This window comes from Halyomorpha halys, unplaced genomic scaffold, assembly GCF_000696795.3.
Source record: "Halyomorpha halys isolate HHAL.00 unplaced genomic scaffold, Hhal_1.1 Scaffold675.1, whole genome shotgun sequence".
NCBI lineage: Eukaryota > Metazoa > Arthropoda > Insecta > Hemiptera > Pentatomidae > Halyomorpha > Halyomorpha halys.
The window spans coordinates 573034-586757 of NW_027111983.1; the positions used below are offsets into that span (position 1 = coordinate 573034).

At 30.6% G+C, this 13724-nt stretch overlaps 1 protein-coding gene across 1 annotated transcript in view; it reads right to left on the reverse strand.

Moving 5' to 3' along the window:
* LOC106685269 (uncharacterized) overlaps window positions 1-12022 on the reverse strand; it is a 53114-nt gene extending 41092 nt beyond the window's left edge. Inside the window, exon 1 of the mRNA XM_014427839.2 lies at window positions 11952-12022. Coding sequence (XP_014283325.1) covers window positions 11952-11954 — 3 coding nt within the window. The 5' untranslated portion in view covers window positions 11955-12022. The remainder of the gene's footprint in view (window positions 1-11951) is intronic.
* Window positions 12023-13724: the final 1702 nt, after the last annotated feature.

The following is a 13724-nucleotide window of genomic DNA, read 5'->3' on the forward strand; positions in this document are numbered from 1 at the left end:
TCTTCCATTCCTGACAATTCTCCGAGGCGCCTGAAAAAAAGATGGCCACGAGACCAGCTAAAGTAAAATGTCATTAGAGTGCTACCAATGAGTAGTTTCTCTACACGCCTGTAACACTCCAATTTAACTTAGATCAGATTTACTAAATGTATTATAATGTAAAGTTGTAAATAGCAATAATAAATATTAAAAAAGTGGAAATCAAATCTACCACTTAAATTTCCCATCTTCTACTAGTAGCCATGAAGGAGGCTAGAAACTCTGGCCGAAACGTTTACACTATTAAATAGGTCCTCTCAACTTATTTGTGTTTTTTACTGACCGCACCCCCAACCATCTTCTCATCTTATATATTATCTACAGTCAAATATCTTCTCATGATAGCAATGAAATTTATTTAAAGAAGAATTTCACAGAAGACATATTTTATATTTATATAAGGGGTGCATTATACATATACTCATATATATTATATATTCTCACATATAAATACATACTTATGCATTCTTTATTAGTCCATTCTATTATATATACTTATACCTCTATAAAATAGAGCAGAAATGATGTGGGTCCCATGTTTTAAATGATTTTCGAGCTGGAACATTTTTTATCGACAATTACTTCCCCTACCCAATATACTCTCGGGCGTGGAGTCAAGTGAGTCGGGGCACGATGCGGGGCGCTAAACGCCAGCACGTGCATGCAAATTGTTAGCGTGGCGTAACGTGTTCCGGATGATATCGTTATTGTGCGAGTTCTCGAACCTTCTGGGGATAAGTACGTTTACGTAACTATAAAACTCGCACCATATTAACGTGAAAACAGAAAACATTTAGCTGTCATATTCATATTCATATTCTATATTTTACTAAATCAAAGCATTGCTTTAAGCCCCATTGTTCCTTAGCCCCTGTGCCCAGTGTTGAGTTGTCAACCTCTATCTTTTCCTGGCCATGGGATACATTGAACAGTTCTTTTCGTCCAACTGTCAGTTTTCCTCAGTAGGTGACCTTCATTCTCTTCCTTAGTGTCACCATTCATAACCTGATAGTACAAGAGCCCAAGAGTAGAAAAAAGGCAGTTATTTCACCCCAATTTTGTTATTACTTAATTGAAAACTATGTATAATTACTAGTTAAAATTGATAAGTCTTCCAAGTATAGGTAGGAGAAATAAAAATAATTAATTTTTTGATCGGAGCTCTATATCTTTACAACTACCAGCAACAAAAGAAAATCTAAGAGAGTACCATTTAAACTAGAGTAAATTTGCTAAAATGTAAGCCCTAATAGAGCTATTTACGGTCAATATTTCTTGAGATATAGGTTTTTAAAAAACAACATTTCATAAAAATGGACTGAAATATCAGTATTTAGTTAATTTATTATCAGAAATCTATATCTCAGGAACTATATGACGTACAGATATCTATTAACATTCAAATTAAAGCTAGTTTAATGAGCTATAAAGTAGTTTATGACATTTATTTTCGTAGGAGTAGTAGTTTTCATAAAATTTAATATTAGACAAATGAATATTTGTCCGAACAACAGTAATAAATTTATTTTAGCAAATATGAAAACTACTATTCCTACGAAGGTAAAGGTCATAAACTACTTTATAGTACATTAAACTAGCTTTAATTTGATTGCTAATAGACATCTGTACACCACATAGTTCCTGAGATATAGATTTCTCAAAATAAATTAACTAACTGCTGATATTTTAGTACATTTTTATGAAATGTTGTTTTTAAAAAGCTATATCTCGAGAACTATTGGACGCAAATAGCTCTTTTAGGGCAAATATTTCAGCAAATTTACTCTTTTAGGTTTTCTAGTGTTGTTGGTAGTTTTTATGATATAGAGCTCCGAATGAAAACTTAATGTTTTTTAAAGATTTTGTAACACCTTATTGTTTATTCCCCGTACCAATACTTGGCAGACACTTCAGTTTTGACTAGTAATTATTCATAGTTTTCATTATAGTAATCAAAAATTAGAGTGAGATAACTGCCTTTTTTTCTTCCCAGCTCTTGTACTATGATACCTTAGAGAGATTTCTTTCCAATCTTCTTCGACAAACATTGTAATGCACTGTTAGAACCGTATAACATTAACAAATGAGAACCGGATCTTCCAAGAGGTTTATACTACGGTTTAGAATTGCGTCGCTGTACGATTTTTATTAGCTCATTAAAGATTTATTGAATCTATTTTTCTGGCTGTGGAGAATTTTTCCTAAATGAATGGCTTTTTTCCAAGTTACGTTTTTGCCTTTTTCAATGTCAAATACTGATATTTTATTTACTTTGAATGTCAAAAATTAAGAAAAATGTAATACCACCAATAAGTACTATAATGCCAGTATATACCACCCTTCATTTAATTTTTCTTATAATATGATAATATAAGGCGTTCGGTTGTAAAAAATTTACGATATGTTGACCACATAATTCGGTCATTTTGTCCACAGCGAGACACGGGAAGAAATAAGTTGAAGTATTTACAGTACGTAATTCTTAGAAGACAATCGATTTTATATAATAAGCTTATAAGTTAAAAACTTATTATTATTTTTAAACAAAAATAAATCACACTTACAGACATTTTGATTAAATATACGCAATTTCATTGCTGAGTTGGAAGCACTGTTTACTTTCTGTTAGTTTCGATGATATAATATACGATGATTAACCAATGAAAATCAGGTAGGAAGGGGGGCACTAGATACTCTTTGCCTAGAGACATATGCTTTGTTCCGGCCCCAGGTGATACCTATGATCAGAATATCCTAGTCCTTGTAAAAAAAAGTGTAATAATACCTTGGCGCTGTGCGTTATTATCTTTAAGGTGAAAACGTTTGACACGATTTTTCCATATGTTAGCAACTATCAATTTATTTTAATGTGTGAGAAGATTCCTTAACCATCATTACTTTTTCTTAAAGCTCCATAAAAACTAATAAATCTAGTTATTTTTAGTTAGTATCCTTACTATTCTTAAAGCTTGTCAAATAAGTAATAGCAAAAACACTAAATACAATTATTGAAATTATTTACGATTTTTTAGAAATTTTATTTATTTTGATTTATAAAGCAAAACATTCTTGTCGTTATCACCGCTCATTTGCCATTTATTTAAACTTGGAGGGGGGGGGGGGTTATCACATTGATTTATAAAGTCGTTTGTAAGAATTTTATAAATTTTGAAAGGTAGTTTTGATTGTTATAGGCCTGTGGAAGGGACCGTGAAACCTCGAACTTGGCTTATTCTCCCGTGTACTTGGAACACTCTTCAATAACATGTCTTATAGTTAAAACTGTGAAAAGGGTCTCTTTGCCATCAGATAGCCGTGGCTAAGGCAATGTCTGAGTCGGAGTCTAGTTATTATCACTTCTTCTCTCTTTAACCGTTGGTTTCACTATTTTTAGCTTATTCATGCCTTGTTCCACCCATAAGCATTGCCATTTTTTTCCTTATTACCTCTATTTCTCTCTTTCAGAGGACGGAAAATTTCCACAATGCAAGAGGTACGAACATTTCCATCCTCCAGGGAGTGGGCCTAGGATGCCTTTTTATCAACCATATCTTTGCCAAATATACCAACGTAGCTCGGTATCCATACAAATACCACCGTTTTACAAGAAATTTTCAGAATGTTTAAATGTAATTTTATTTCTTAGAAAAGATGATTTCCCGAATTCAGGTCATTAAGGCTGTGACGAGCACTTAAGGAATCTGGGCATATTAACAAAGTACTTTCAACAGCCGAAATTTCAGAATGGCTGTTCAGCTGTAAAAACAGAGCTTAAGTTGTTTAGTTTAAATATTAGAAATTAATACGTACAATACGTTTTCGGCTAATTCACGATACTGCCAAGAGCGATTTAAGAATAGTCTCCCAAAGTTAACCAATGTAAACTGTAAAGAATTGTAAAGCACAAAAAAAAAATCTAAGAATCTAGAAGAGTCAAGAAGAGTCAAAATTGGTATCTAAGACCGCGGTGGTACCTTTTTTAGGATAAATAAAATTCGCGGCACCCTAATAGAGATACAAAAAAGTATTTTTTTTTTTTTACTTTTTGTTTTTATCTTGAGAAAGTGGCATTTATGGCATACTTCGAATAAGCTTGGAACATCCCATGGTGCCGCAGAATCCACTCTGGGAGCCAGGAAATAAGAATCAGCTAATAGTTCTAAACATTCGAGTAAACTTTTTAATGTGAAGAAAACTAATTGGGTAGCTGATGAAAATGAAGACTCGTGAAACTGCATCAGACACCTCTGTCGCATACAATCGTTGATAACTTGAAAACTACAACCGACCAATACGGAAAATTGTTCTCTTTTACTGTGGTAAGAAATAGCAAAACTAAATTCCCAACAGCTTGTAGCTTAATCGTCAAGTTTTAATCAATTTCTTATAGTTATTGGTCTTTTTTTCTTTATCCATGTACTTATGATGAATCAAGATGAACAAAAAAATGGAGTTTTCACTAAAAACTACTATTTTAGAATCTCAGAGCTTAAAAAAATATGTAGATTGATAATGTGTATTTTTAAATGTGTGTGTGAAGAATAATTGTCACATGACACTATAATAATAAGCTAAAATTCGACAAGGATCGAACTGGAAATCGCCAACCGCTCCAAACAAACACATACCAGAGTGAAAAGTAAAAGTTAGTTTATAAATATTGACAGATTCTTAGACCGCACATTCCACCCAGGCTTTCTATTTGTATTTAAATCTAGTTCAAAATTTAACAATAGTCATGGGTATGAGTCCAAGAGACATAAAAATAATTTAAACAATATTTAATACATATCAATAATAACATGTAAAGTATTTTAAATGTTATTCACTATTTTATTGGGAAAGGAGGTGAATTAGCGAGTAAGGAAAATTGCAACTCCAATGACCCGAAATCGAATCGGGCCATTATTAATTCTGTTACTGTAGCCGTGAGTCAAACCAGCTTCATCAAGTAGGGTTCTCCTAATCGAGGAAAAATCTGGTGGTTGAATGTGATCATAACCTTTGTTAAAGAATTACTTTTTTTTCACAAAGTACTGAATCCTTTTTCCTTTTCATTCACTAGTTTTATTCCCTTAAGTTCCCCTTACAAGGTCAATTCATGATTTCGTCAATATATTTACCATCTGAGAGGTAGCATATTGTGCAATAATACTGACATACACTACAGGTCAAAAGTTTAAGACTACCAGTAAAACCTATCCAGAGTCGATTTTTGCACATTTCAAATATAACCTATATTTTATTGATTTTTCTCAGTTTAAATGCACATTAAACAATTTTTAGATCAAATTATGTAAATATTAAAATAAAAAGTGAATCAATTTGATTTGTTGAATTCAGTTATTAATTATTATTTAATAAAATCTTATAGCGATTGGAGATTATTTTTTTTTTCATGTAAATAGATAGCTTGATTATGTTCATTTTTTTTTATCCTTCTGTTTGTATATATTAACAGAGAGATTTTATTTATTTTTATGTACTTTTTTTCATTCATTTATTTATTTTTATTCTTATGTTATTTTATTATAATATGAATGTGATCAGTCATCACTATTACCTATTGCCCAACAACGTTGAGGTAGATTGTAATATCTATCAATAAATGAAGTTTTGAAATAAGTAAATTAAAATAAAATAAAAACTTACGGTAAAGAAAGTATTGAAAGTTATTTAAAATTAAAATTCTGACAAAATTACTACAATTCTGAATTTCAAAATATACTACACAGTGTAAACCATATGGTATGTTTACCGCACTCTTAGATATATAGCACGTTCAATAAAATTCTAACAATGACCTCGTTAGAAGGGTTTAAGGGATATTATATAATATAATTATAGGAAAAGACAAAAAATAAAGAAAGTATACAATTCTCTATCTAGTTTGTTCTATGTATTTATTGTAATTCATAATTATAATTATATGTATGATAGTTTATAATTTCATTTTTTATTTTACTCAAAGGCTCTAAAGCCTTATTCTTACACTTGTAATATTATTCCAAACGGAACATTCTCAGAATAAATAAAGAATATTATTATTATTTATTTTTGAATTCCTTGTTTTATATTTTCACGGATTATAATAAGCATACATATCTTCATATAGCCTTTAGTAACTGCTTTTTTAATCAAGTTTTAATTAGGTAATCAAAAGTCTATCGTAATATTTCTGAAAACAGTTGTTTTCGATCGAAAACCTAATAAATCTACTTCTCAAAATTAAAAACTATGGATCATTCTTAATTATCAATTGGAATTGAAAAACCAATATCATTTATAACAGCCTGTCTTCTTCTGTAGCACTTCCTTACTTGCCAAGAAAGTGAGCGAATAAGTGATTCAAGGAGAAACTCTAACGATCTCAAGAAAGAAAGTCGCTGCACCTTCGTGAGCAAGTTGTCAATGATTATCGACCATGTGAAATACCTGCAGTTTATTGACTACCTCTTTTTACATAGAAAATGAGATATGGAATTGAATAAGTATCCATGTCGCATTTTCCGGGAACCATGAAGATGATCCTTGGATAAGATTTTTTTTTTGCTTTCTGACTTATGTAGATATCTTGTACTGATTAAAATTTCCCGGATATGGCCTTGAAGAACACACAAGATAATAAACAATTGAATACCTTAAGGAATATATCAGATTTAATTCCTGGGCCCTGTTTCATAATGAAGTGCACTAATGCCATCAATCTTGTAGTTTGTATATTATTTAATGATCTATGCTGACTTATTTAATGACCAATAAATTAACGAGTTATTTAACTCGTATACTCTTATAAGCTCTGATCTACCCCTCACACGTTGGGGATAGAGTGAGCTCAAGTATCCTCAGGTCGATTGTGTAAATATTGTATATAGGAGTGTAAATGTGACTAGAGATTATATTATTTTATTTTATTTATTTATTTTTTCATGCACATAGTTTGATTTTGTTCGTTTTCTTTAACCTTCTATTTGTATATATTATAAGAGAGATTTTATTTATTTTTATGTATTTTTTAAAATTTATTTATTTCTTTTCCATTCTTATTTTATTTTATTTTAGTAAGAATGTGACCATTCATCACTATTACCAATTGCCCACAACGGTGTGCCAGATTGTAATGTAAAGTTCGATTATAAAAAAAAAAAATCGTATAATACCACTAATAGTCGTTCCCATCAAGAAACAAAAGCATCATTGCTTGTACTTTGTAGCTTACTTGTACTGTATAGTTGAGTTAGTAAAAAAAAACTTATAAAGGAGAAAAATAATGGTCAGGATACAATTGACAGATTTCAAACACAAATCCTTAAGTCTATATAATGGCAGAAAATAACTAAGCAGTCAAGATATCCTCCTCCAGTCATCATCTAGACAGATATCTCTTTTATTTATTTATACATAGCAAATATCATAAAAACTACTACCCCTACGAAGATACGTGTCATAAACTAGCTTTATTTTGAGTGCTGGCAGACACTTTACATCTAATACTTCCTGAGATAAAGTATTTCATAAATCCAAATATTGTGCCCAAACAACATAAAAATCAACATTTTGTGAATTTATTTTGTCAAATATCATAAAAATAACTACTCTTACGAGAATAAAGGTTATATACTACTTTATAGTACAGCCATCTGTAAGTCTAATGGTACATGAGATATAAAATGAACATTTTGTAAATTTATTTTAGCAAATACGATGAAAACAACTACTCCTGCGAAGATAAACGCCATAAGCTGCTTTATAGTATATTAATCTAACTTTAATATGAGTGCTAATAAACATCTGTTCGTCCAATTATTCCTGAGATTTCTCAAAATTAATTTAAAAACTACCGATTTTTCATTATTTTTTTATGATATGTTTTTAAAAAACTATATGTCGGGAACTATTGAACGTAAATGTTGTATAAGGTTTTCTATTGTTGTTAGTAGTTTTAATGATATAGTGAAAATAATATTTAGTTATAATAATTAGTTCTAAGTGAAAATTAATATTTTTAAAAGTTTTGAAACAGGCGCCATTTTTTATTCTCCTTAACTATATTTGGCGGACTCATCAATTTTGACTTGTAATTATACATAGTTTTCATTAAATTAATCAAAAATGGGTTTGAAATGACTGACTTATTTCTTCTTTTGGGCTCTTGTACTAAGACAAGATAACGTAAATTTAAACAGAGCATAGTTCATCTCACACCAACAGTCTATCTAAAATAGAAGGAGTACTTATTATTCAAGTGAATAATACAAAGAATCTACTTCGTAACCAATTCAATTATTCAACAATAAGGCCAAAGCAATCAACTCGAAAAAACATGATCTGTTCTTTACATTGGAATGATATTACAGGCCTGTTGGTTAGGCCAAACTGTCATTATACTTTTTGTTTCATGTGATGACATCCAAAGGCAGACTAAAAACACACACTGTCGAAACCTCTGTTGCAAAACAGCCAAAATGAGGTTCTGAGACAGGCAACGATGGGTTTAGGATTTGTTTTATGAGTGCCTCGCATTGCCAGTATCATCCTATTTTTTCTAGAGCTTTCTTTAGCTTCTAGCTTAAATTTGTTTATAACAGTAGAAAAACAAAGTTGTTTTTTTCTAAAACAATTATATTTTTCCAACCCCATTCCATGTGTATTATTTATTTTTAATTCTTCACTTTTTTCTTCTATATTATACAAGGTTATATTTGGCCTTGTCGGCATTCTTAATTTTCTCCATTTTACTAGAACCGTCATGTTTCACTATTTTAAATATGATAAACACGATTAAAATATATTAATAAAAAAAATAATCTTTACCGCTACAACTATGAAGGGTCTGCGGTGTACAACTTTGTAAGTAGGTATTCTTACTAGAACAACGGTTGTGCAAGGTGATTTGATCAGAATCGCACTCGACCGCCAAATGTTCACGGTATTAATTTAACCCAAGTGAGTTATCCTCATTAAGTAATGAGGCTGGGACTCCGGAAGGCTCCCGAACACTCGCTGCCACAGCCGGATTCGAACCCGGGTCCTGGAGGTAGTAGCACAGTGCCTTACCATTGAGCTACCTCTCTCATATATATATATATATGCATATCTAATAGGTTTTAAAAAATATAATTATTAGGTCCAGAGTTGAGACTGAAGAGACTCATGAATTGCTTTCTAAGATTTATCTTTGGGTTTCCAAGGCACTCTTAAGTCTCCTGCCTGGTATACCGAGTTGAAGTGGCTCTATCCAACTTCCCGAAGGTAATACCTCCTTGGTGTTTTCATATGCCAAGTTCTTAAAATCAGAAAACCTACCTATACCCTTGATCTCCTCACTCCACGATCATCCATCCATTCATTAAACACCATATTCCAACCGATTAATTTATATATGTCCTCCTATAGAACCGCCTTATTCTGCAAATCCTTCGTCATACGTGCAACCTCCTTCTGGAATTCTCTTCCCATCTCAATTCGCAAATCCTCATCCACTCTATCCTTCAATCAAACCAAAACCCTTCGCATCATTGTGAACAATATAAAAAGGCATATATTGGTTAACATTATAAACAGCAGTTAAGCAAGATCCCAATGCAATTTTATTTATTTATTTATTCTTAGGGGACCTATGTCCCAGAATATAATTATTCTTTCATTTCATTTCATTTAAAAATAGACTTTTTATCTAAAATGAATTATTCAGAGAGGTAAAGTACAAAATTGATCTATACTAAATACAGACAATTCACGAAGTTGATAAGAAATATGCCGTCCTCCTTGGTTAAGTTGTAGTACAAAAAAAATTCACCTCAACAAATTTAAAAAAAAATTAATAAAATTTCATGTTTTTTCTTTAATATCTGAAGGCCGTACGTCTTCCATAAAGGAAGACAAAAGATTGATCTAAATGGCTATAATAAAGCTGTCAAAGCCAATCTGGACATACGTTGAATTTGAGTTCGAATTCCTCTCTTATCCAATACTTACAATAAAATCTAACCTTGCTTCCTCTTCCACTCCTGACAATCCTCCGAGGCGCCTGAACAGAAGATGGCCTCGTAACCTTCTGATGTAGAAACGTTATTAGAACGCTACCAATTGGTAGTTTCTCTACATCTCTATATCATATCATCGTAATCTAACATCACATTAACTAAATGTATTTTTATGTAAATGAAGTTGTGAATTTCAATAACTAAATAATAAAAAAAGTTATTTATTTTTTTTTAAATGAGTAATGAAGTAAACAAATAAAATAGTATTATTAATTACTATATTTTGAAAAACATTTGATAATATATTATTTCAATTATTGATAGTTTCAGATTACACTTTCAATTTTTAATTTCAATTACAGTTCATATTTTAACCTCAAAGTTCATTATAATTTGCCTTTTTTAAAAAAAATAAATAAATTCCTGATGACTTCAAGAACGAATTGCTACGCTTTAAGTAATAATATTTTCACCGTTTTCTTGTATTCAATTAGACGTTGAAGTTACTTGCCGTCCTAGCCCTGGCCTTGGTAGTAACGAAAGTGAAAGGATCTTCAGGGACTGGATGTACTTTCCAGTTCTGCGTAATGTTCAAAGAATTTTTACATTCAAGAATTAAATATAAGAAATACCACACTCAACACCACTTTTGGCTAAGTAGTTTAAAAATAAATAATGAAAAAATTAATAAACATACGTGTTATTTTAGTTAGGAATACTCATCTTCAAAAATTGTTGTTTATTGTTCCAAACATTGATTTATATATTTTATATCACAAACGATTCAATGTAATATAAGTCGAGTTAAATTTTTAATATTCAAATTCTGTTGTCTATTTTTTTTAATAATAAAATAATATTCCATAATAATAAAATACTATAATATTTTTTTTTTAAATAATACTAATTCATTGATCATTATATTTTTATATTGCATATTTAAAATAAAAAGTAATTAAATAATTGAAAACCATAATAAGTTGGCACTGTTCCTAAATAAATAACATTACGTTATTTTTTTATTTCTAAATTGTTGAACGACATTTGTATGTTTTGCAAAGTTGTATTTTTAGAATACGTATATATTCAATAAAATTTGTTTTTTTCTTAATGAAGCATGGATAACCGATTTTAACTAGCCAGTAAAATGTCAAAGAAACCTGTCATCAAATTATTTAATATTAATATATATATTTAACATATTTAATCACTTAATTAAGATATGAAAAATAGACGTATTAAAATATTATAAATTTAAAGATTAATGAATAAAATTTTATCACTATTACTTAATAAATAATGTGAAAAAAATTCCTTTTTAAAATTTACAATCTTCAGATTCATTTTAGCTTCAATGAAGGTCAATCGTATTTAGGTCGTTTGTGAATGAACGCAAAGCACAATACAGGGGCAACGCAAGGTTTTAATTTGAACAGAATTTAAGTTACATTCGTAAAATATATTCCAATATTTAGCAATATTTGTGATTTATAACTGAATTTCTTAGTGCATGCATGTTACATACAACGCACATGACACCGATGTGGAAATATATTGCGACCTCTTCTTAAACAGGTTGAAGAAACATTTTTGATTTAACTTGTGTCTGTTAATAATAGATTTTAAAATATTATAATGAGCAATTCAATAAAAAACTTATAAATTTACATGGAGAACTGTAATTTACAAAGAGTAAACATACACCTGTTCTGTTTTAGAAACCGTTTTAGGCTCACAATTTGTATTTCACTACAAAACATCCTTTCTGAATTATAAAGAAAAAACAATATATCATTTTGAGCATAAATAATAAAATATAAACGTACTTAACCATCAATCTTATCTAATGACACCGTTATGGAAGAACCCAAGTCAAGAACAAACATACTCCTACCTTTCGACAGACTAGTGATGTAAGAAACTCACCATGAGAAGTTGGTTCGGCCGTCCCAGTTCTTGGCCCGACTGCTTTCTACTTACTATCTGCTCCTCGATGTGGCCGGGTATCCCCTCTCTTCGTGGCCTTCCAGGGACTGAGGTGGGATGGAGCGTCCTCCCGATGTGGAGGGTACGCTGGACAGAAAGAAGTAGTATTTATCGAAAAAAGGAGTCCATTCGTACATCTCATTGGAAGATTCACTGAGAAGTTCGACATCCACTTAAACAAACTAAGCTACTGGAGATTTCAGAGGTTTGAAAGTTGAACAGCGAAAGATAGTTGATAATGTACTAAACCAACATTTCTAGGATGGACTTTAGATCCTTAACAGTTGTCAATGGATTATATTTATACTGTCATGGTCAACTAAATTGCTGAGGAAAAAATTTATTTTAGAACTGATTACGAATCAAACTATCTACCTACGTGTCTAGGTAGATTACCACAAAAATATCTTCCGATGTGTCTTAGCGTGTGGTGATATAATAAATTTATTATAAACCAGTAATTTGATTATATGTTTAATTTTCATGTAATTAAAAATGCCAAATACGTACATATATACGTATTTCTTTTTTTTTTTTTTTTTTAATATATTTGAGAAATATGTAAATGTAATAAAATTATTATTTTACACATTTAACAAAACAATCTTTTAATTATCACGAAAAGCATTAGGACACTTTTGCGCTTTTTGATCTAAAACTACAGCATATTTTGGGGGTTAGAAACGACTCTCTAAAAAGTTCCCTTCAATTGAAATTTTCGCTGCCATTTCTATAGCACTAATGACGTTGGTAATGAGTAGTATGGCTTCAGAGACTGGGTTTGTTTTTACGGCATCTTGCAGTTTCGTCTAGATTCTGTTTTATATTTCTTCTGGGACCTCTTCTACTTCACAAATTGCTTCATTAATAAGTTATTTGTTTTTTAATGAAGACGCTTTCTGTAATGCAAGCTTACTTGGGGGCGAAAGCGCAATAGCTAGAGATTGAAAACTTTATTTTTTAACATCGAATTCCCTAAAAATTTCCGGTTTTGAGCTATGACTACAGATCAATCATCAGACAGGTTTTAAAACAAAGTATTTTATATATAAATCAAATATTTGTTTTAAGATAGATTTCTTATAGTATAGTAGTTATAAAAAAACATCCATTTGGTCTCAACACTTTTTTAATTATTTTTACACTCTAACGTTTCGGCCATTCCGGCATGTAATAAAGTACTTTACTTAGAAGTAAACAATGACATAAAGTTGAAGAAGGAAAGGTTTTAAAACGAGTTGCTCAAAAAATCCGCTTGGAGCTCTCATGCATTTAACAGAACTTTAAATAGGGCTGCTCACAATCCTATAATTACAACATTTAACTTGGTAAAACATTTTATATTTAACACATCATAAATACCTCTGTAGTATAAATAGCTCAAATAGAGAATATTGGAAGAGCCGGTATACTCAACTATGTTGCAAAGTATTGGCTTTCAATATTTGTTTTACCGCTAACTGAAACCCAAATACGTGGACTCATTTAGGAAAAAATAAAATTAAGACCCTAAAAATCATGCATTAAAACCGAATAGTATATTCACACTAAATTCTGAACTGCCGAGCTCACAGTATAATTTAATGGGAGGGGGGGGGGGAAGTGGCATAGAACTGAACAGTAATTGTTTTGAATACAATGAATAATAAAATTAAAGGAGATATATAGTTACATTTAGGCTCTCAATAATAATGAATAATAGGATGAATAGTA